At 35.3% G+C, this 21,864-nt stretch overlaps 1 protein-coding gene across 1 annotated transcript in view; it reads right to left on the bottom strand.

Moving 5' to 3' along the window:
• Positions 1-6,092: 6,092 nt before the first annotated feature.
• The window catches only part of LOC143240095 (proliferation-associated protein 2G4-like), a 34,930-nt gene continuing 19,158 nt past the window's right edge, over positions 6,093-21,864 (bottom strand). The window contains exons 8-14 of the mRNA XM_076481949.1: positions 18,329-18,407; positions 16,279-16,357; positions 12,946-12,997; positions 11,812-11,906; positions 9,615-9,742; positions 6,997-7,124; positions 6,093-6,717 (exon numbers count right to left, since the gene is read on the bottom strand). Of these exons, the coding sequence (XP_076338064.1) occupies positions 6,999-7,124; positions 9,615-9,742; positions 11,812-11,906; positions 12,946-12,997; positions 16,279-16,357; positions 18,329-18,407 (559 nt within the window). The 3' untranslated portion in view covers positions 6,093-6,717; positions 6,997-6,998. The remainder of the gene's footprint in view (positions 6,718-6,996; positions 7,125-9,614; positions 9,743-11,811; positions 11,907-12,945; positions 12,998-16,278; positions 16,358-18,328; positions 18,408-21,864) is intronic.

Here is a 21,864-nt window from a genome sequence, read left to right as displayed (position 1 = left end):
GAATTTCGCATAAAGCTACTCGAGGGCTATCTGTGCTAGCCGTCCCTAATTTAGCAGTGTAAGACTAGAGAGAAGGCAGCTAGCCATCACCACCCACCGCCAACTCTTGGGCTACTCTCTTACCAACGAATAGTGGGATTGATCGTACATTATAGCGCCCCCACGGCTGAAAGGGGCGAGCATGTCTGGCGCGATGGGGATGTGAACCTGCGACCCTTATATTACGAGTCGCACAACTTAACATGCTTGGTTATGCCGGGCCTTGTTGCAAGCTAAACCTGATTCATTAATACCGCTAATTAACAGTTCAATAAAACGTTAAAACTACAAGACTACGTCTATAATTTTTAAGGAACATAATTGTATGTCTTTAATCAATGGAGTTTAATTTATAAACGTTATAATTTTTTTGCATACAAAGCAACCCAGATCACCAAAAATATACGGTTGACTGAAGGCCCATAAAACCACGAAAGCTTCACCCCCACTTACGTTTTCTTATAACTACAACCTCCGTGGATACTTTCACTGGATTTAGGAACCTCAAATTTCCAAACTAATTACTTATTTAAAAAAAGACTCCACATTTCCTATGACACTTACATAGTTTAGCCAGTGACGTCATCGTGTCTACTTTTAATGTTGTAAAGCTATTCCCTCAAACCTCACGAGATAATTACTGCAGAAATTAGTTCACAAAAAACGAGAACATGAAAGGGTGCATCTCATTGCACCTTCACAACTAGCCAGTGTACGTGAGAATGATCGTACCAGTGATAGAATACTCGTATTTGTTCTACAAAATAATCTTCCTCAGTGTATAAACTGTAACTTATAATAAAATATTTAAATCACTAAATAAAAGAAACTGTTACTTGTACAAAGTTGTTTATTAAGCGCTGTACAGAACACGGATCCAAAAACTTCACACTGACCGCCTGAACTCTATCGAAATAGCTCTACACACAATTACTTCGTATTCATAATCTAGCTTCGAACGAAACAAAAAAAAAAACAAAACTCGACAACTTATTAGAACTTCCGTTCTGCTCTAAACCTATCTGAAAAACACGCGCTCTCTTCCAAATATACAAATCACATTAAAACTTACTGTAATACTGTCGCTGTATTGGTAGTCGAGTCTAAGTCTTCACTACATTGTATATCACATTTTTTTTTTTTTTTAATTCCAGGAGTGCCGTTGTTGTTAACATGTTGTCTACAGATCAAAATACGAAAACAACGGAAGCGATCGGTCACCCCAGAATTTTATAAGAGATGCAACAACTATCTTCAAGTAGAAGAAATCTTATGGGGGCCAAGACAACGAAATTCCATTTATATTCTAAATTTTCAAAAAATGTATATTGCACAGTGTCACGTTACTCACTTGTAGTACCTTTCATGTGTGACCGATGTCCGAGAATTACAGGTTCGTTGAAGATCGCTCCTCGTGACGAGAAATTCCCATGGTAATAGTGGAAGCACCAATGCACTCTCCACTTTCCACGTTGAAGGTGTTATAATTGTGACACTGAAACCCGGCCTTTGGCCAAGAGTACCCCATAGACAGCAGCTACTAATTGTATGCCCTCTATTTGGTCTTCAATATTAAATTATAAAAGGTTAGACCTGATACCTATTAGTCATTGACGAGAGTCGCATAAGGTGTTCAAGTTAAAAATACCAAAACAAAGCTTTCTTTTAGACATCAGAACCTTACATTTAACGTACGTGTTGTCCATCTCATATCGTGTACTGATTATAGGAGACAGTAAAACCAATACACCTGTGGAATACATTAACACTAACTGTAGGTTTGAACTGCTGTTAATGAAACCAATATACCTGTGGAATACAGTAACACTAACTGTAGGTTTGAACTGCTGTTAATGAAACCAATATACCTGTGGAATACAGCAACACTAACTGTAGGTTTAAACTACTATCATACAATAAATTAGGTTGGAAACCAGGATATTAGTAAAAAATGTTTTATAACATTCCCAGCATATCTTTTAATGTACGAAAACAAAGCTTTCCCTACTGTTTAAACTATTTTAAAGGGTAGTGTTAAATAAACTTTCAGTGATACGTTATCTTACACAAGTTTTTACCTCTTGGTGTTAGATAATTAATATTTTATAGAAGTAATGTTTCTCACGATTGTACATTGTTAAATAATTCTGTAAATCCACACTTAAATTGTAACAGTTTTCCACTAATAAAATTACTTTTTGGTACTATATGAATTATAAGGGCTGTTTGCAAAATATGTTAACAACACAGAGATTTCAAGTGTTGATAGAGGAAATTATCCTTTCATTTTTGTAGAGAAACTGCAGCTATTTATTTTACCTGTCAAAAACTGAGAACTTTCGTCTAGATATAGAATGTAACATTTTCTTCAGATATTTTTAATGCAAGTAAACGTTATGTTTCTAATCTAGCTAGTGAATGTATTGGTCACAAGTTAAGTAGTTTTTGTGTAAACATTTTAACCACAGATTCCATGGAGTAACACTAACGAGTGTCAAAATTTCAGTTGCTATTGTCCGAGTATTGGGGCCAAATCATCTTGATAGGTGAAGAAACTGTTACGTCAGTATCAACCTCTAGCTGTATCAACGATCAGCTAGGTCTTGGAGCAGTCCTACAACAGGAGAATACATTGTTTGACGACTAAATGCACAGAATGTGTCGGGAACAATACCAACACTCCTTCAAGTAAACATCATGCACGTCTTTACTATGGATTAGCATCCACACTCAGAGTCTTCTCAGTATCGTTGAAGATGAGACAATCTCTTCATTTATGGCATTTGTACAGATTTTCTGAATAAGCTGCTTTCATCTCCTTCCCAAATCTAGTTTATCATCATCTGCATCGGGAGCACCAATAGTCAGATTCATAGCCAATGTAGTCCTCTTACAGAATGTCTTACATTGTTCAGACAGCCTGTCACATTCACAGGGTAATTATTTCCTTTAAATTTTGATCAACCATCTGAAACAAGCATGATTTACTGTTAATCTGTATGACCACACATTACTCATTACCTACTTTTATGTACAAAGGTTTCCTTGGACTTGTATTAATTTATTCATAGCATAATCCACTATCTTCTGTTACTCACTTCACTCATTGGTAAAGCATCAACATCTCTGGTACATCACAGTACGGGTAAACCAAGATGTACAACATTTTGATTCTGCATCTACTAGAACTTCCAAATTCTTCATCCCAATATATACTGAAAGTAATATAACCAACATTCTTCATTGTTGTTATTGAATGCTTATACTTTTGTACCAACTTGCAACACAAAGTCAAGCCCATGATAATGCATTTCATGAGTTAGCTGACTTTCACATTTTCCTGAATGCCATTTGTATTCTTTCAACAGACCAATAGTTCAATGTATATTAGGCATTCAAATTCACACTAGACTAGTTGTTTCCCATTGGAAAGTTGAAGAGACATTTCATCAAAAGCACACCATCTTTAGACAAGAAAATCAAGATTTTTGACCCTTTGAATTCATACAAATCCTTGCTTCTGGAACCGGTGTGATATCCTCCTAACATAGGGTTCTCTCATTACACAATCACCACGACAATGAATACTTCCTTCGAACAATCCTCCGTGCTTGTCTCATAATGAACTCACTGTAACCTCTTACAAAATTCTCTGATCAGAACAAGCTTTCCTGTTCTTTATATTACAGGTCATACAGATTCTCTAGCACTTATCTTTACATTACACAAACAACAGCACATTGGCTGTTTCTGTATTAGTCATGGCTCTACTCAACATGGAAGCTTCATGATGCCTTGGTCAATAGAACAGTTCATCTGTAATCAATCCAAACTCCAATTTCTCTATTTACTTGACCAAATTGTGTTTCATAACGTACACAGCCAGTACTTTTAACAGTTATTCTTTTCATACCAAGTTTCCACAGTTATGCCTTTCCTTAAGCTTTATGCTGCATTTCCATAATTGTTACCAGTTACAGATGTTTGTAGTCACAGCTGCTGCCAGTTACACGTGTTATTAGTTACAGATATCATATATGCTATTCCAAGACACTAGTTTCAAATCTGAAGTTGGCTATAAAAATAATCAAATAAAAACGTGTTTAACTTTATGCAAGCTGTAACTTCAATATCAGTTCCCTTAGCCTAATACGATCTGGTGTCATATTTTCAAAAACTTCTCACCTAGGAGTACTTTCTAGATGTTCAATATTACCAAAGCCTCTGCTCTGACCAAACTGTTACCATCGTTTTTTAAAAAAAGGTGCAACAGATATGAAACAGATGTCACGTTCATTACTTTCTCAAGAGAATCATCTGCAAAACCTGACCAGATCTCATAAATGTCCAACACCTACAAAGAGTTTCTACTGTCAAATCCTGCAAACTGAACCAACAACTTAGTTCCAGACTTCTTCAGTGCTCCTTAATAAATAAGTCAATCTGCAGGAATTCATGGAACATCTGTTAAACAGTGCCTCGACACCACTGCTGTGAACATCTGTTAAACAGTGCCTCGACACCACTGCTGTGAACATCTGTTAAACAGTGACTCGACACCACTGCTGTGAACATCTGTTAAACAGTGACTCGACACCACTGCTGTGAACATCTGTTAAACAGTGACTCGACACCACTGCTGTGAACATCTGTTAAACAGTGACTCGACACCACTGCTGTGAACATCTGTTAAACAGTGACTCGACACCACTGCTGTGAACATCTGTTAAACAGTGACTCGACACCACTGCTGTGAACATCTGTTAAACAGTGCCTCGACACCACTGCTGTGAACATCTGTTAAACAGTGCCTCGACACCACTGCTGTGAACATCTGTTAAACAGTGCCTCGACACCACTGTTGTGAACATCTGTTAAACAGTGCCTCGACACCACTGTTGTGAACATCTGTTAAACAGTGCCTCGACACCACTGTTGTGAACATCTGTTAAACAGTGCCTCGACACCACTGTTGTGAACATCTGTTAAACAGTGCCTCGACACCACTGTTGTGAACATCTGTTAAACAGTGCCTCGACACCACTGTTGTGAACATCTGTTAAACAGTGCCTCGACACCACTGTTGTGAACATCTGTTAAACAGTGCCTCGACACCACTGTTGTGAACATCTGTTAAACAGTGCCTCGACACCACTGTTGTGAACATCTGTTAAACAGTGCCTCGACACCACTGTTGTGAACATCTGTTAAACAGTGACTCGACACCACTGTTGTGAACATCTGTTAAACAGTGACTCGACACCACTGTTGTGAACATCTGTTAAACAGTGACTCGACACCACTGTTGTGAACATCTGTTAAACAGTGACTCGACACCACTGTTGTGAACATCTGTTAAACAGTGACTCGACACCACTGTTGTGAACATCTGTTAAACAGTGACTCGACACCACTGTTGTGAACATCTGTTAAACAGTGACTCGACACCACTGTTGTGAACATCTGTTAAACAGTGACTCGACATCACTGTTCTTCTGTGATAACACCTGACAACAATCACATGCAGAAATACATTTTATACTCATTACTTCTACATTCTTATTTAAGTTCTGGCTTTTTGTTTCTTTATTCATGGTTTCTGGCAGTTTGGGGTTGAACAGAATGTGAATGAACATGTTGAAAACCCACCTTAAGTGGTAGTTTGACAGTACATCAGTATTACGCATCTCACTTTCAATGCAGTCTCACAATATGGATCTTGACTTCCGAGTCATAGAAAGGTTTCACTGTGTACAAGACAAGCTAAAGTTTGGCTTAGCTGATAAATACAAATACAATGACATGAAAAACCAGAAATACAAACAGTTTAACAGGAGAAACTATACCTGCATATAACAGATTACTTTAAATATAGATTGTTGTAAAAAATAACTAACACCTCTGCTGTAATTAGTTTCACAGTTTAAAATTTTTGTTTTTACTGGAAACAACAGTGTGTGAACATATCACCAGAGTATAATGACACGGAACACCTGAAGTTGATTAAGCCTTGGTTAAAAAATAAAATACAGGGAAACACTCCAGTACACTCGTTTCTTTCAAAAGGGGATTTTATTGACTGAAGCCTCAACCAATGACATCACATACAAGATATCAAAGAATGGAGAATAGCTGCAGTTGTCTGGTAGTATTAATCCTATGGTCCTTAAGGAGTTCTGTTAGTAACAGAAAGCATATAACCATGTTTAAAGGTTTAAAAATGTCTCAGAAAACTTTTAAAATTACACAACTGCCATTCACAACTGTGTAGTGTAAAATAATTTTGCTAATAAAAAGGCAAGTTACACCTGTAGTCGTACCTTTAAAACTTAAGTTTCAAATAAATAGAAAAACAGCAAGTTTTAAAGAGAATATGAAACCTGTTTACTTTCTCTCCCAGAAAAAAATGAAAAAGTTTCTGAAGAAATGTTACTAAACCTATGTACCTAACGAAAGGATACATCAAAACAAAGTATTAAATATTGTAAGGTTAAAAAAATGACCAAGTTAAACTTAAAAAGACAGTAATAAAAATAGGAATTTTCAGAACAGAATTTTCTTTTATGTGTCGTTGGCCAAGATCAGGTACTGTGGATGAGATGACCAATCATTGTGGCTTTGATGTCCTTGTTTGCTTGGATGGTACAATGAGTTTTGTTGAAAATTGTCTTTGTTGCCCTAATGATTAAATAACTATAAATATCATGAGTTTTTTTACTTTTTACAAAAAATACTTTTTGTTACACTGATGAACAGAATAAACTGGAAAAAGACAAAATAGTCAAAAGAGCAAACACCGACCAAAGTACAGAAACTATAACATTTCATAATACTGTACGTTTGATGAAATATTTTATTAAAAATTATTTATTGAACAGAGTAAGGAATTCATGAAATTAAAGATTGTAACAAAGTCCTACGAAAACAAAACGTTAACTTTATCTCAGAAGTTTTTACCTTCAAACATTCTCAGTTCTAATCGTATTATTTGAATCTTCCTTCTCCACGGTTTCTGCTGCTGATTTTTCCGCTTTCTTTTTTTTCTTTTTTCCAGACTTTGGTACCACAGACTTGCTGAGTAATGCCTAGAAGGTAATTTTATACATGAGTTTGCTAAACTTCTATGTAATTGTAGTTTCTGTGATCATGCAGGTAAATCTTCAACTGCTAGGGTTTAACTAGTCTTACTTCTGAAGTGTGAATATTAGACAACTGATTATAATTGTCAAAATTAATTTTTAATTACACAATTTATAAGGAGATTAGTATCCCAGCAGGGAGTAGTCACTGGCCTACAGTACATTGGTATCCCAGCAGGGAGTAGTCACTGGCCTACAGTACATTGGTATCCCAGCAGGGAGTAGTCACTGGCCTACAGTACATTGGTATCCCAGCAGGGAGTAGTCACTGGCCTACAGTACATTGGTATCCCAGCAGGGAGTAGTCACTGGCCTACAGTACATTGGTATCCCAGCAGGGAGTAGTCACTGGCCTACAGTACATTGGTATCCCAGCAGGGAGTAGTCACTGGCCTACAGTACATTGGTATCCCAGCAGGGAGTAGTCACTGGCCTACAGTACATTGGTATCCCAGCAGGGAGTAGTCACTGGCCTACAGTACATTGGTATCCCAGCAGGGAGTAGTCACTGGCCTACAGTACATTGGTATCCCAGCAGGAGTAGTCACTGGCCTACAGTACATTGGTATCCCAGCAGGGAGTAGTCACTGGCCTACAGTACATTGGTATCCCAGCAGGGAGTAGTCACTGGCCTACAGTACATTGGTATCCCAGCAGGGAGTAGTCACTGGCCTACAGTACATTGGTATCCCAGCAGGGAGTAGTCACTGGCCTACAGTACTTTATATTGTGTGGTGTATTTTATAGATAATCAAAATATATATTTTGTCATCTCCATTAAAAATCAAGTTATTGTGAGTATATTAACAAATAAATAACAAGTTACTGAATAACAGTGGATATTTTTATGCCAGTAAAACTATGTTATCAAAAAATCGTATGTACTTCAGATTACTGGTGATGTATGAAAGAAATAAAACATGTTGAACACCATCTTGGCCATCTTAGGAAACTGTACTTCCAATAAAAGAAGTTCATTCTTTGACAGAGTATTTATGATGCAGTGTAGTTGAGTGGACAGCAACTATCTGTTGTAGAAACACAAGCATAAAAAACTTGTTTTAAAATTCTTTCGTCTTCAGATCAGCATGTATATGATGTGTTATGACTGGTTAGTTTATTCTTGTTCTGACTGGTGGAGAGAGTTCCTGTGGGTTCAACCAATGGTAACCACAGGTTACTTAACTCTAAACCCAGAATCTCTGTTTAGTGAAGGTTTTATTGTGTTAATATAAAACATTTCTGTGCATTTGTGTCTTTCTTACAGCAAAGCCACATCAGGCTATCTGCTGTGTCCAATGAGAGGAATCGAACCCTCAATTTAAGTGTTGTAAATCTGTAAACTTACCACTGTACCAGTGGGGGAACAAAAAAAATCCTTCAATTTTACTTGTATTCCAAAATTTGCCTGTGTTCATGATGCTAGTTTTCTCTGTCTCCACAAGTTTTGTATTATTCTTGTCACAATCTTCCTATTTCTCCAATGTATGTTTCACTGTTGGAACACTGAATTTCATAAATGATGTTCCATGTTTCTCATTGGTAGGTTTCCATTTTTCACACAGTGGATCTTAACATACTGTAAGGCATCTACATTGAATTTCTTTGTTTTGTGATTCACTGAAACTTTACAGATAAGTAATGGTGACTACCTTCATGTCAGTTCTACGTGGTTGATAGGTGTTGTTCGGCAGTTGTTTTCTGGTGATATAAAGGGTTTCAGGGGCTAGAACATTGGTAAACAAGTCCATTACATCAAAATACCCACACTCACAGGCCTATCATCCAACCTTGATATAATGTGGTATAAAACAGTTCATAAACAAGAGTAAATAATATCTGTAATAAGATGTTCATGAAAACAGAATACCAACAAATTTCAATAAAAACAATACCACTGTTGACCTTCCTACCTGCAACATTCAAGTGAAAAAGTCAAACACATAGCCAAGAAATTCAACACAGATGTTCAGTGTAAATCTTATAATAACACATTAAGATCCACTCTGGTGAAAAACACACAGAAACCTACCAATCAGAAGACTCAAGACAAGAAATAAATAAAGATAGTACAAGACAAAACACACACTTCAGCCATTGCTGAACATGTTAACCAGTCATAAACTGGGAAAACCTCCCCCAATCAGAACAACGATAAACCAACCAATCATAAAAAGCCACCCACAATGTTGTTCATCACACTTGTGTTTCTAAAACAGACAGTTGCTGTCCATTCAACTAAATTTCAAAATAGACTTATTTTGATGGTATTATTAGAAATCTTTGTTATGAAATATTAATATTCAGTGTTTTATTACTAAACATGGGTTTAAAACTACAGGCTGTACCTTGTTGACAATCAAGGTGCATTTAAGTCTATGTGATCTGTATTTTAATCTCAAAAGAAACTAACTGAATAAATGTTTAGAGTCTTACCTTTATATTATCATCTTTAATATCACAGTCCGTTTCATACATGTTGAGATCCACTGCCTCACCTGTGATTTTATGCGAACCAGAGGGCATGAGTAATACCGTAAATTTGAACTGTGCAACAAGCTCTCCTGTAATTAGAAAAACAATTTTTGTACCTTATCTTGAATACACTGGTATTCATGGCAGTAAAGAGAAAGCAATTATTATGAAGTAATTTAACTTTTAAATATTTCTCTTGTTGTGTCTTAATTTCAACACTTTGGAATTGAAAACTTGATTACTCACTATCTACAACATACATTTCTGTGTTGTACAAGCTAGTAACAATCTATATACCCTTCAAAAATTTAATGTTACATTCTAGATTACTTATATTCCAACTTTCTTTATAACTCTTTCATTTAACACTTTGAAAGTGGATGCAACACTTCTGCACATGTTTCACAGAATTACATCAAAATTTTATATCAAGTTTTCCGATATTTATTTCAAAAGAAAATATAAAAACAATTCCCAATCTTCCCACTGTTGTGTGTGATGTGTCGTACTTAGTTTGTAAACTTCAGTGTTACACCAACTGTCCGACTTATCATAGGCACAATTTGGTAACAGGTTTAAAATCACATACAAGGCTCAATGTACAAACTTCTTCCTGCAGTTGAAATTTTTTCCCCCATTCACAACAGAAGCCCTGCCCATCTATACTGAACATTCAGTTTTTCAAAAACACTTGCTTTTAATTTATGTACATGTTTATAACCAACAGAAATAGCTTATTTTAATTTTCAATCTTTTAAGGGTTCTTTTGAAATTGTGCCAATAAAAGTTAAACTAGTAAAGGATTTGATTAGCTACACGTTGATGCTAATAATAGCCAAGTCAGAAACCAGTTTTATCAACGTTGGTAGTTTAGGTACAATTTGTGTTAGGGTAGAGAATATAACTGGTAAAAACTATTTCTTTAAAAACACCTGATATTAAGTTAGAAGGTTCTAGAGTTTATGACAATAAAATTTAAAAAACTATAAGATAAAAGTGTTTTTATTCTTATCTTGAAAATCACCCTTCATATAGAATGATTCAGTAAAGACTTTGTAAATTCAAAGACAAAAATACATTTAAAACTCTAATTTTCTGTGTGCACTGGACAAGTAAAGTTTACTAAAACATTGTCAAATTTCACAAAGATACATTAAGAACATTCAAAGTTATTATATGAATTGTTATGGTTACGTGGTTGGTCAAAATGACTAATCCTTGATAGAAAGAATTAAAAGCATGCTTTTAATATGGATCAATTTAATTTTTACTGGACACAAGTGAATTTTTTTTTTTTTAAATAAATTACACAGTAATTTTGGACTCAAACCAGTAAAAAAATGCATATTTCTTGTATTTTAATGATTAAAAGAATTTTTGCTTCAAGCAACACACAAGACACACATGTACAAAATTCTGTGACTATAAAAAAAGCTCAGACATAAAAACTAATTTTTTCTTTTAATGATGACAAGTGTATAACTTAATACATCACATCACAAATACTGAGAAAAACTCCAAACTAAAACTGAAAGGAAACCTTTTTATTTTGACTGACGTGTGCAAGTGGTCAAGATTTGTTACATGTAACTAGTTTCAATTCTATACAGTCATTAATTTATGATAATAATTTTATGTATGAATTACAGCAGTCTTCATATAAGCCCTACTCTCTTTTAGTACACCATATACTGAATGTCTCACAATGACTGGTATTGATTAACAAAGAGTTAACACGCAGATGACCTAAGAAGGTTGAAACGTTGTTCTCTCCTTATCAATAAGTGTTAATAAGCAAACCAGCTGTTCTGAGACACATTATTTCAAGTGGGTTTCTCGTTATTTCCAGATATCTTAATAATCAAACATAAGTAAATGGTTTTATACTTTAAATGTTTCTCAGTTCTGTAGGTCTAAAGGGTCTAATAATATTAATACTCTGTCATAATTCACATGATTTAATCTTGGGTTTCCTAACACCCAAAAACTGTTGGTAATTATTTAGTTTTTAAGAAACTTCATAATGATCCAGGAAGAACCTGGTATGTATTGTACAATAAGTTAGTTTTACAGTTTTAAACAAGCCAAGAAGAGTACCACTAGCAATGATTCATCAGAATAATTAAACATGAATTTCTTGTAAAGATCATAAACAAACCTTCTTTTTCATACAGAACTGTGAAAGGTTCTATCAGTTTATGATTAACACATTCCACAACTCCCATCCTTGCCTTTATTTCATCATCTAAGGCTCTATAAGTGTGAAAAGGAGAAAGGAAAATATTCACTTGAAAACTTACACCATTATAAAACTGTAAAAAACTTTAACAAAACAACATTTGTTTATTCATGATAAAACAAAAACATTTTCAACAAGTTATTGATGAAATATTTCTGCATGTAGTCATCCATTATACATATGAAATATGTACGTACAAATACACAGATGTTTTCATTTTGTTTATCTCACACACTCTCTCTATGCTGATCAGACTCAATGCAATGTACCAAAACGAAGTTAGTTTTTCCTTCAACACATTAAACTATGAGATAATTTAACATAGACTGCTACTTATGCAGTAGCATCAATTTATGTTTTAAACATAATACCTAGAATTTTTACGTGTAAAATAGTTTCAAATATTTTAGAAACCAATGTGAACACCATAAAGTTTTTTTAAGAATTCTATATTGTAACATCACTCAAAAAATTAAATTTGTTATTAGAGATAGCATTCTAAAACAATCTCCGTTGAAATGAAAAGTTGTTGGTACAGAAAGTTATATTAAATCAACACCTTTAAAGTGGTTGTGAAAGTAACAGTTGTTACAGATGTTCTACATTTCAAGTCCCAATTATATGTTTAACACTATATTCCCAATTTACGCACTTAGCGACTTTTAAAAACTAACATAGTATATAATAATAGCAGTATTTTAACAATACATTTTCTTCAACCCAGAACTGTTTGGGTCAGCCAAGTTACAACAAACATTTATATAGAGCATTTGTTAAAACAATTTTCATAGAGTGGATGCCTTTCAGAAGCTGTTATGTGAATTATGTCTTGTTTCACTATCCTCTAAGACATCCACATGTATAACTTTATGTTCACTTCATATTCCTTTTACATCAGCACATGAAAATACTTTTTCATTTATGCATAAGCAAAGATAAAATTATTCAAAATTTTAGCCAACTTGTTTTGGTTATGCACTTATCATTACTAGCCCTGAAAATAGTAACTGTGTTATCAAAACTAGACCTAACAAACAGAACTTGTACAAATACCTTATTGTAAAGGGCATGTATCCAAACTTCTTTTCCACTTCACTGAAGAATACTGGAAAAATTAAATGAAGGTCTGTTAGCCAAGAACAGTAAAGGAACAATTATATCTAAAAAGTACTGAAACTAGAGACAGAACAGAATACATCTGAATGGCAAGAGGACACCTACTAAGTACTGAAACTAGAGACAGAACAGAATACATCTGAATGGCAAGAGGACACCTACTAAGTACTGAAACTAGAGACAGAACAGAATACATCTGAATGGCAAGAGGACACCTACTAAGTACTGAAACTAGAGACAGAACAGAATACATCTGAATGGCAAGAGGACACCTACTAAGTACTGAAACTAGAGACAGAACAGAATACATCTGAATGGCAAGAGGACACCTACTAAGTACTGAAACTAGAGACAGAACAGAATACATCTGAATGGCAAGAGGACACCTACTAAGTACTGAAACTAGAGACAGAACAGAATACATCTGAATGGCAAGAGGACACCTACTAAGTACTGAAACTAGAGACAGAACAGAATACATCTGAATGGCAAGAGGACACCTACTAAGTACTGAAACTAGAGACAGAACAGAATACATCTGAATGGCAAGAGGACACCTACTAAGTACTGAAACTAGAGACAGAACAGAATACATCTGAATGGCAAGAGGACACCTACTAAGTACTGAAACTAGAGACAGAACAGAATACATCTGAATGGCAAGAGGACACCTACTAAGTACTGAAACTAGAGACAGAACAGAATACATCTGAATGGCAAGAGGACACCTACTAAGTACTGAAACTAGAGACAGAACAGAATACATCTGAATGGCAAGAGGACACCTACTAAGTACTGAAACTAGAGACAGAACAGAATACATCTGAATGGCAAGAGGACACCTACTAAGTACTGAAACTAGAGACAGAACAGAATACATCTGAATGGCAAGAGGACACCTACTAAGTACTGAAACTAGAGACAGAACAGAATACATCTGAATGGCAAGAGGACACCTACTAAGTACTGAAACTAGAGACAGAACAGAATACATCTGAATGGCAAGAGGACACCTACTAAGTACTGAAACTAGAGACAGAACATAATACATCTGAATGGCAAGAGGACACCTACTAAGTACTGAAACTAGAGACAGAACATAATACATCTGAATGGCAAGAGGACACCTACTAAGTACTGAAACTAGAGACAGAACAGAATACATCTGAATGGCAAGAGGACACCTACTAAGTACTGAAACTAGAGACAGAACAGAATACATCTGAATGGCAAGAGGACACCTACTAAGTACTGAAACTAGAGACAGAACAGAATACATCTGAATGGTAAGAGGACACCTACTAAGAACTGAAACTAGAGACAGAACAGAATACATCTGAATGGCAAGAGGACACCTACTAAGTACTGAAACTAGAGACAGAACAGAATACATCTGAATGGTAAGAGGACACCTACTAAGTACTGAAACTAGAGACAGAACAGAATACATCTGAATGGCAAGAGGACACCTACTAAGTACTGAAACTAGAGACAGAACAGAATACATCTGAATGGCAAGAGGACACCTACTAAGTACTGAAACTAGAGACAGAACAGAATACATCTGAATGGCAAGAGGACACCTACTAAGTACTGAAACTAGAGACAGAACAGAATACATCTGAATGGCAAGAGGACACCTACTAAGTACTGAAACTAGAGACAGAACAGAATACATCTGAATGGCAAGAGGACACCTACTAAGTACTGAAACTAGAGACAGAACAGAATACATCTGAATGGCAAGAGGACACCTACTAAGTACTGAAACTAGAGACAGAACAGAATACATCTGAATGGCAAGAGGACACCTACTAAGTACTGAAACTAGAGACAGAACAGAATACATCTGAATGGTAAGAGGACACCTACTAAGTACTGAAACTAGAGACAGAACATAATACATCTGAATGGTAAGAGGACACCTACTAAGTACTGAAACTAGAGACAGAACATAATACATCTGAATGGCAAGAGGACACCTACTAAGTACTGAAACTAGAGACAGAACAGAATACATCTGAATGGCAAGAGGACACCTACTAAGTACTGAAACTAGAGACAGAACAGAATACATCTGAATGGCAAGAGGACACCTACTAAGTACTGAAACTAGAGACAGAACAGAATACATCTGAATGGTAAGAGGACACCTACTAAGTACTGAAACTAGAGACAGAACATAATACATCTGAATGGCAAGAGGACACCTACTAAGTACTGAAACTAGAGACAGAACAGAATACATCTGAATGGCAAGAGGACACCTACTAAGTACTGAAACTAGAGACAGAACAGAATACATCTGAATGGCAAGAGGACACCTACTAAGTACTGAAACTAGAGACAGAACAGAATACATCTGAATGGCAAGAGGACACCTACTAAGTACTGAAACTAGAGACAGAACAGAATACATCTGAATGGCAAGAGGACACCTACTAAGTACTGAAACTAGAGACAGAACAGAATACATCTGAATGGCAAGAGGACACCTACTAAGTACTGAAACTAGAGACAGAACAGAATACATCTGAATGGCAAGAGGACACCTACTAAGTACTGAAACTAGAGACAGAACAGAATACATCTGAATGGCAAGAGGACACCTACTAAGTACTGAAACTAGAGACAGAACAGAATACATCTGAATGGCAAGAGGACACCTACTAAGTACTGAAACTAGAGACAGAACAGAATACATCTGAATGGCAAGAGGACACCTACTAAGTACTGAAACTAGAGACAGAACAGAATACATCTGAATGGCAAGAGGACACCTACTAAGTACTGAAACTAGAGACAGAACAGAATACATCTGAATGGCAAGAGGACACCTACTAAGTACTGAAACTAGAGACAGAACAAAATACATCTGAATGGTAAGAGGACTTCACTAAATTTAATCAGGAACTTGATTTATGAAGGTTTTGTTGTTGTTGTTGTTGTTTTTTTTACACAGGCTTGAGAATCAAAATAAATTAAAATCTGATTAAATCATAAAATTATTCACACATCTGTTTATACAGTTCCAGTCAAATGATATTTGTGTAACTCCCATAATATATGAACACTTGCTGTATGTGCAACTTCCATGAAACACTAAAACTTGCAGTATATTACTAACGTTTTCCATTTATGCTACCATTTTCACAGACTATCTTGCAAGAGTTGGTTTCTAACCGATATATTAGTTTCTTATATATTTTATGTGAATTATACTGAAAATTAAGCAATATACTACAGTTTAATTCTTTTCAATGTTATTACCTCTTGAAGCCTTCATTTTTAGTTGGTATGTTTCATCTGTCTTCTTGTAGACTGTGGTCCTTGTGTCCATTTCTCTACCCTAAAATATAATGTCATTATTATAATGAATTGATTTTATATATTCTTTCACAGAGCAATTATTATTTTATCATTATGAGATTACACTAAGCATAAAATTTAGTAATAAGGATTTCAGGTTCCATAAAAATACATGCAAGTTTAGAGAGGCAAACTATAAGGGTAAAGACACACCAGAAAGTTTAGAGGTGAACTTTGTAAAGGTAGACATGCACGTTCAAATTCACAGAAGTGAGCTTCATAATGGTAAAATACAAAGCTGTAAATCAACAAAGGTAGGGTTAAAAAACTACCTGTAAAGCTAACAACATACCTATAAGGGTACAGGAATTGGACTTTGAAAGGGTAAAGACACTTGTTAGACTATATACAAGCACTTTACTAGGGATAAAACTGACCTATTATTCCAGTTTTTAATGAACAAACAGCAATATAAGGTAATTATTATTACCTAATTGGACTTTGAAAGGGTAAAGACACTTGTTTGACTATATACAAGCACTTTACTAGGGATAAAACTGACCTATTATTCCAGTTTTTAATGAACAAACAGCAACATAAGGTAATTATTATTATCATCTAAAATTTTGAATGACTTTTCTCATCAACAGAATTTTATACCTTATTAGAAATCCAAACATTGTAAGAACGCATAAAAATATACAGGTTTGTAAACATAAATAAAATAACGACCTACACCTCCAGACTAAGTTTATTAGCTCAGTATTTCACCATTAGAGTTTCATCAGGAGCTATCAAGGTCCTTATGGTTCACTAGTCAAGTTGAACTTAAATTTTGAAGTTAAAAATAATGGTTGAGCATAAAGTTTTAAAATTACTTTATAACTTCTATTGCATTGTCATTTGCTTGGAGTGTTCCAACACAGAAATTAATATCAACTATCAATTAGATCATACCATGTACTCCAATGAAAAACAAACAAAAAAACAATGTACATAGTGTTAACATTAGACCTTACCATTACAAATTAGATCATACCGTGTACTCCAATGAAAAACAAAAAAAAACAATGTACATAGTGTTAACATTAGACCTTACTATTACAAATTAGATCATACCGTGTACTCCAATGAAAAAAACAAAACAAAAAAACAATGTACATAGTGTTAACATTAGACCTTACCATTACAAATTAGATCATACCGTGTACTCAATGAAAACAAAAAAAACAATGTACATAGTGTTAACATTAGACCTTACTATTACTAATTAGATCATACCGTGTACTTCAATGAAAAACAAAAAAAAAACAATGTACATAGTGTTAACATTAGACCTTACATTACTAATCTGATTGCGAGGACAAGTTTAATGTTTACAACAACTAAATTTCATGAAATACTTTTTAGTTTATGTTTTTAAAGAGTATCTGTTGTCAGTAACAAAACTGTCACAATAAGAGAGCTCATTTGTCCTTCAAAAACCCACGTGTATGAAACCTAAAGGTTAGTGTTGAATTTCAAACATGCATGTCACCATACAAATAAATTACTATAATACTTATTCAAAAATCTGTGTATGAGGCCTAAAGGCTTACACTAAGTCCCTTATAAACATTCGTGTAACTATACAGATAACATACTGTGACTATTATCAAAAATTTGTCTATGAGGCCTAAAGGCCCATACAAATAACATACTGTGACATTCATGAAATGTAGATTTTCAGTACACATGTAGACACAGATGCTAATCATAAGTTTAACCACCCAGAAGAAACACACATGCAAATCAGTGATCTCCTTTAGGTATAAATTTTATAAAAACAAATTACAATATTCCCATCATCAGGGCTGGACGCTTTACGGTAGTTGTTAATTAGTTAAGTGTCAAACACAATAAGCTAATCTTTCTTACATTTAAAGAAATACCCTCACATTAAAAAACTTTACTGTCTAACGTGGTATCACATTACAGCCTAAAGGTAATAAACATGTAGCAAATATTTTACCCGTCCTTCTCCTGTGCTGATGAGGACGTCAATGGCATAGACTTCGTGAAATTCAAACTCACACTTCTCATGCTCCTTCCTACAACAGAGCCAATGAAGCAAGTTAATTCAAACTTAAAAATATAAAAAAATCATTCAAATGATAAACCCACATATACAGAGTTAATGAATGTTTTCAAACCTAATTGTTACCTTCAATTCAAGGACTAAACTCCAATTTTTGTTACTTATAAATTCACTTCTCCCAGCTGTTTTATTGTTTCCATTAAAAGAAAATTAACGCTTATGAAAGAATGTTAACCTACTTTTACCAGTTAATAATATACTTGTGAGTGTCCTGGTTCAATTGTTAATGATCCTGGCCACAGAGAATAATGAACAGATCCTACGAATCAAAGTTTGCCGAAACATAAACTAAGGCATGAACTCAATATGCACAATCCAGCTGGTACATTAGTACTAAAGCTATAAGTATATAGTAGATATTATTTGTTAGTATATTTTAATATTTTTTTTTCTCTTCACCCAGTGATAGACTATTAGTCTGAAAGCTCGTAATTATTAACCCTATACAAATGGTTATGGGTCAATAGGTCACATTGCATTTTTTGAACTTAATGACGTGAATTAATAAGTTTGGTATCAAACTGTTGGTTTGTTTCTTGATTTAAAAGTAAATATTAAAAGAACCCACCTAAATATATATTTTATGAGTCCTGTGGTATGTTGAATGCAGCACTGTTTAAAAATAGATGTTTGTGATGTCAAAATAGTAAGCCTATAATTTTTTACAACTTAGGTACTAAATTAATGATGTTGGCAAGCTAGCATGTCAAACAAGAACCTCATATCTTTTCAATATCCTCAGATATCCCTTATGTACTGAATCAAACATTGTGGTTCACTTCACCTCCTTCCACCCTTGGAAACAGTCCCTTATTTCTTCAATATATGACATGTGAATAACCACCTGAAAGCTCAGAATGCCCCTGTAGTCATGTTCTCAGCCATTTTAAAGTGTTTGGAAGCCATCTCATTCTTTAGAACCAATATTTCAAGCAGAAACGATGTGTATTTAGTCTGCTCAAAATTACATTACTTCAAATATTACAGTGGAATTTTGTGGTACTGGTATAATTATTTATGATTTCTTTTATTATTCTTATTTAAACTGTATATATATAAAACCTAAAAAATAAATAAATTTCATTTCAAATCCTCTACATGCAAAACTTGATAAGACTTAGCAAAATACAGCAAGCAACAAACAAGTACAAAATTCATAACTAGAAGACGTGATTGTTTTCTATATTTCTTTACTTACTCTTTATGTTTGAAGAAAAATATTAAATTTATGAACTTGCTTGCAAACAGTAATAATGTTAACCCTTATACAAAGTATAACTAAAATAATTACCAAATACTAGTCCAATTAAACATAGCCATGAAAGGTCACTTCGTACAGACTAAAGCTCAGTTTTAGTTACAGTAACATGAGAGCATGGGTGCCACACCAGTACAAGTTTTGTAATGTTAGCCAGGCATGAATGGAAGGTTAATACAATATATATAAATGTATGATGTTATGATATTTAAGCTATTTAGTATAAACACTTGTGCTTTTTATTATAATCTGTAGTCATTCTAGAATTTTTCATATTTCATGGTGGTTACAAGGTCAGTCAATCTTATAGACACCTACACAGTCAGTGTACAGAAAATGACAGTATAAAATCTTATAGACACCTACACAGTCAGTGTACAGAAAATGACAGTATAAAATCTTATAGACACCTACACAGTTAGTGTACAGAAAATGACAGTATAAAATCTTATAGGCACCTACACAGTTAGTGTACAGAAAATGACAGTATAAAATCTTATAGGCACCTACACAGTTAGTGTACAGAAAATGACAGTATAAAATCTTATAGACACCTACACAGTTAATGTACAGAAAATGACAGTATAAAATCTTATAGACACCTACACAGTTAATGTACAGAAAATGACAGTATAAAATCTTATAGACACCTACACAGTTAATGTACAGAAAATGACAGTATAAAATCTTATAGACACCTACACAGTTAATGTACAGAAAATGACAGTATAAAATCTTAGAGAAAACAAATTTTTGAAATGTATACTCTTCAAAACAAGAAACACAAAAAGGAATATTTTTGTTATTTTAAAGAGAAATATATGTAATAATGTTACAAGCTCAGAGTATGTGATGTTACACATGTTAAGGCACTGATTGTCAGACCAAAATGACAATAAAAGTTGTGCACTTTGAAAACGGAGGAAACATTGGATTTTTTGCCAAAACGCATGCATGTCCAATAAATTTGTTTGAGAGATCTACATGTTCTGCAAGTGCAACATGTACAAAATCCCTATAAAAGTGACAGGTTCTCGGTTTCCATAGCTCAGTGTTAAGCCACCGACACGCAATACAGTTATGCCATGACTGACTGAAGCACAACGCAACAACGCCATTGGTCGCTTGGAAGCAGGCGAATCTTGATCAGATGTTGCCAGAGCTGTGAATGTCCACCCAAGCACCATCACAAGGCTATGGAATCGTCACCAACAACATGGATCAACACGTGACCGTCCACGATCTGGCAGATCTCGTGTGACCACGCCTGCACAAGATCGCAACATCCGGTTACGTCACCTTCCGGATAGGACCACCACTGCGACGTCTACTGCCTCAACCATACCAGGGCTGCAAAGGATTTCCAATCAGACCTCATGCAACCGCCTACGAGATGCAGGAATCCGACCTCGACGTCCAGTCAGAGGCGTCATCCTCACCCAGCAACATCGTCAAGCACGACTGCAGTGGACTCGGGCACATCGGGTATGGCCTCATCGATGATGGAGGCATGTTTGGTTCAGCGATGAGTCACGTTTTATGCTTCATAGGCAGGATGGAAGGACTCATGTTTACTGCCGCCGAGGTGAACGTTTTGCAGCAAACTGTGTGCAGGATGTTGACAAATTTGGTGGTGGCAGCATCATGATGTGGGCTGCCATCGCCTACAATGCCAGAACAGACCTTTTGCACATTCGAGGGAATCTTACGGCTCAACGATACGTGGACGAGATTCTTAGGCCCCACGTGCAACCCATCATGGTGAACGTCAACGATGTTTTTCAACATGACCACGCCCGTCCTCACACAGCCCGACTCACCACTGTCTTCTTGAGACACCACAACATCAACATTCTTCCCTGGCCCTCCAGATCACCAGATTTAAACCCCATCAAACATCTTTGGGACGAGTTGGACCTACGTCTGCGACGGTGACAACCTCAACCGCGGACTCTACCTCAGCTTGCAGCAGCTTTGCAGGCTGAGTGGACAGCCATTCCACAGGATGTGATTCGTCATCTCATCGCTTCCATGGGCAGGAGATGCCAAGCAGTTATTGATGCTCACGGGGGCATAGTCGTTATTGAAGTTGAGTGACGTTAAACTTCACCTAGTGAGCGTGAACTTCTCCTTTGCAGACTTTGGATGTTCA

The sequence above is a fragment of the Tachypleus tridentatus genome, chromosome 13, assembly GCF_004210375.1.
Source record: "Tachypleus tridentatus isolate NWPU-2018 chromosome 13, ASM421037v1, whole genome shotgun sequence".
Classification (NCBI taxonomy): domain Eukaryota; kingdom Metazoa; phylum Arthropoda; class Merostomata; order Xiphosura; family Limulidae; genus Tachypleus; species Tachypleus tridentatus.
Note: the sequence above shows the minus strand (reverse complement) of the source record. Positions and strands in the feature narration are given on the sequence as shown.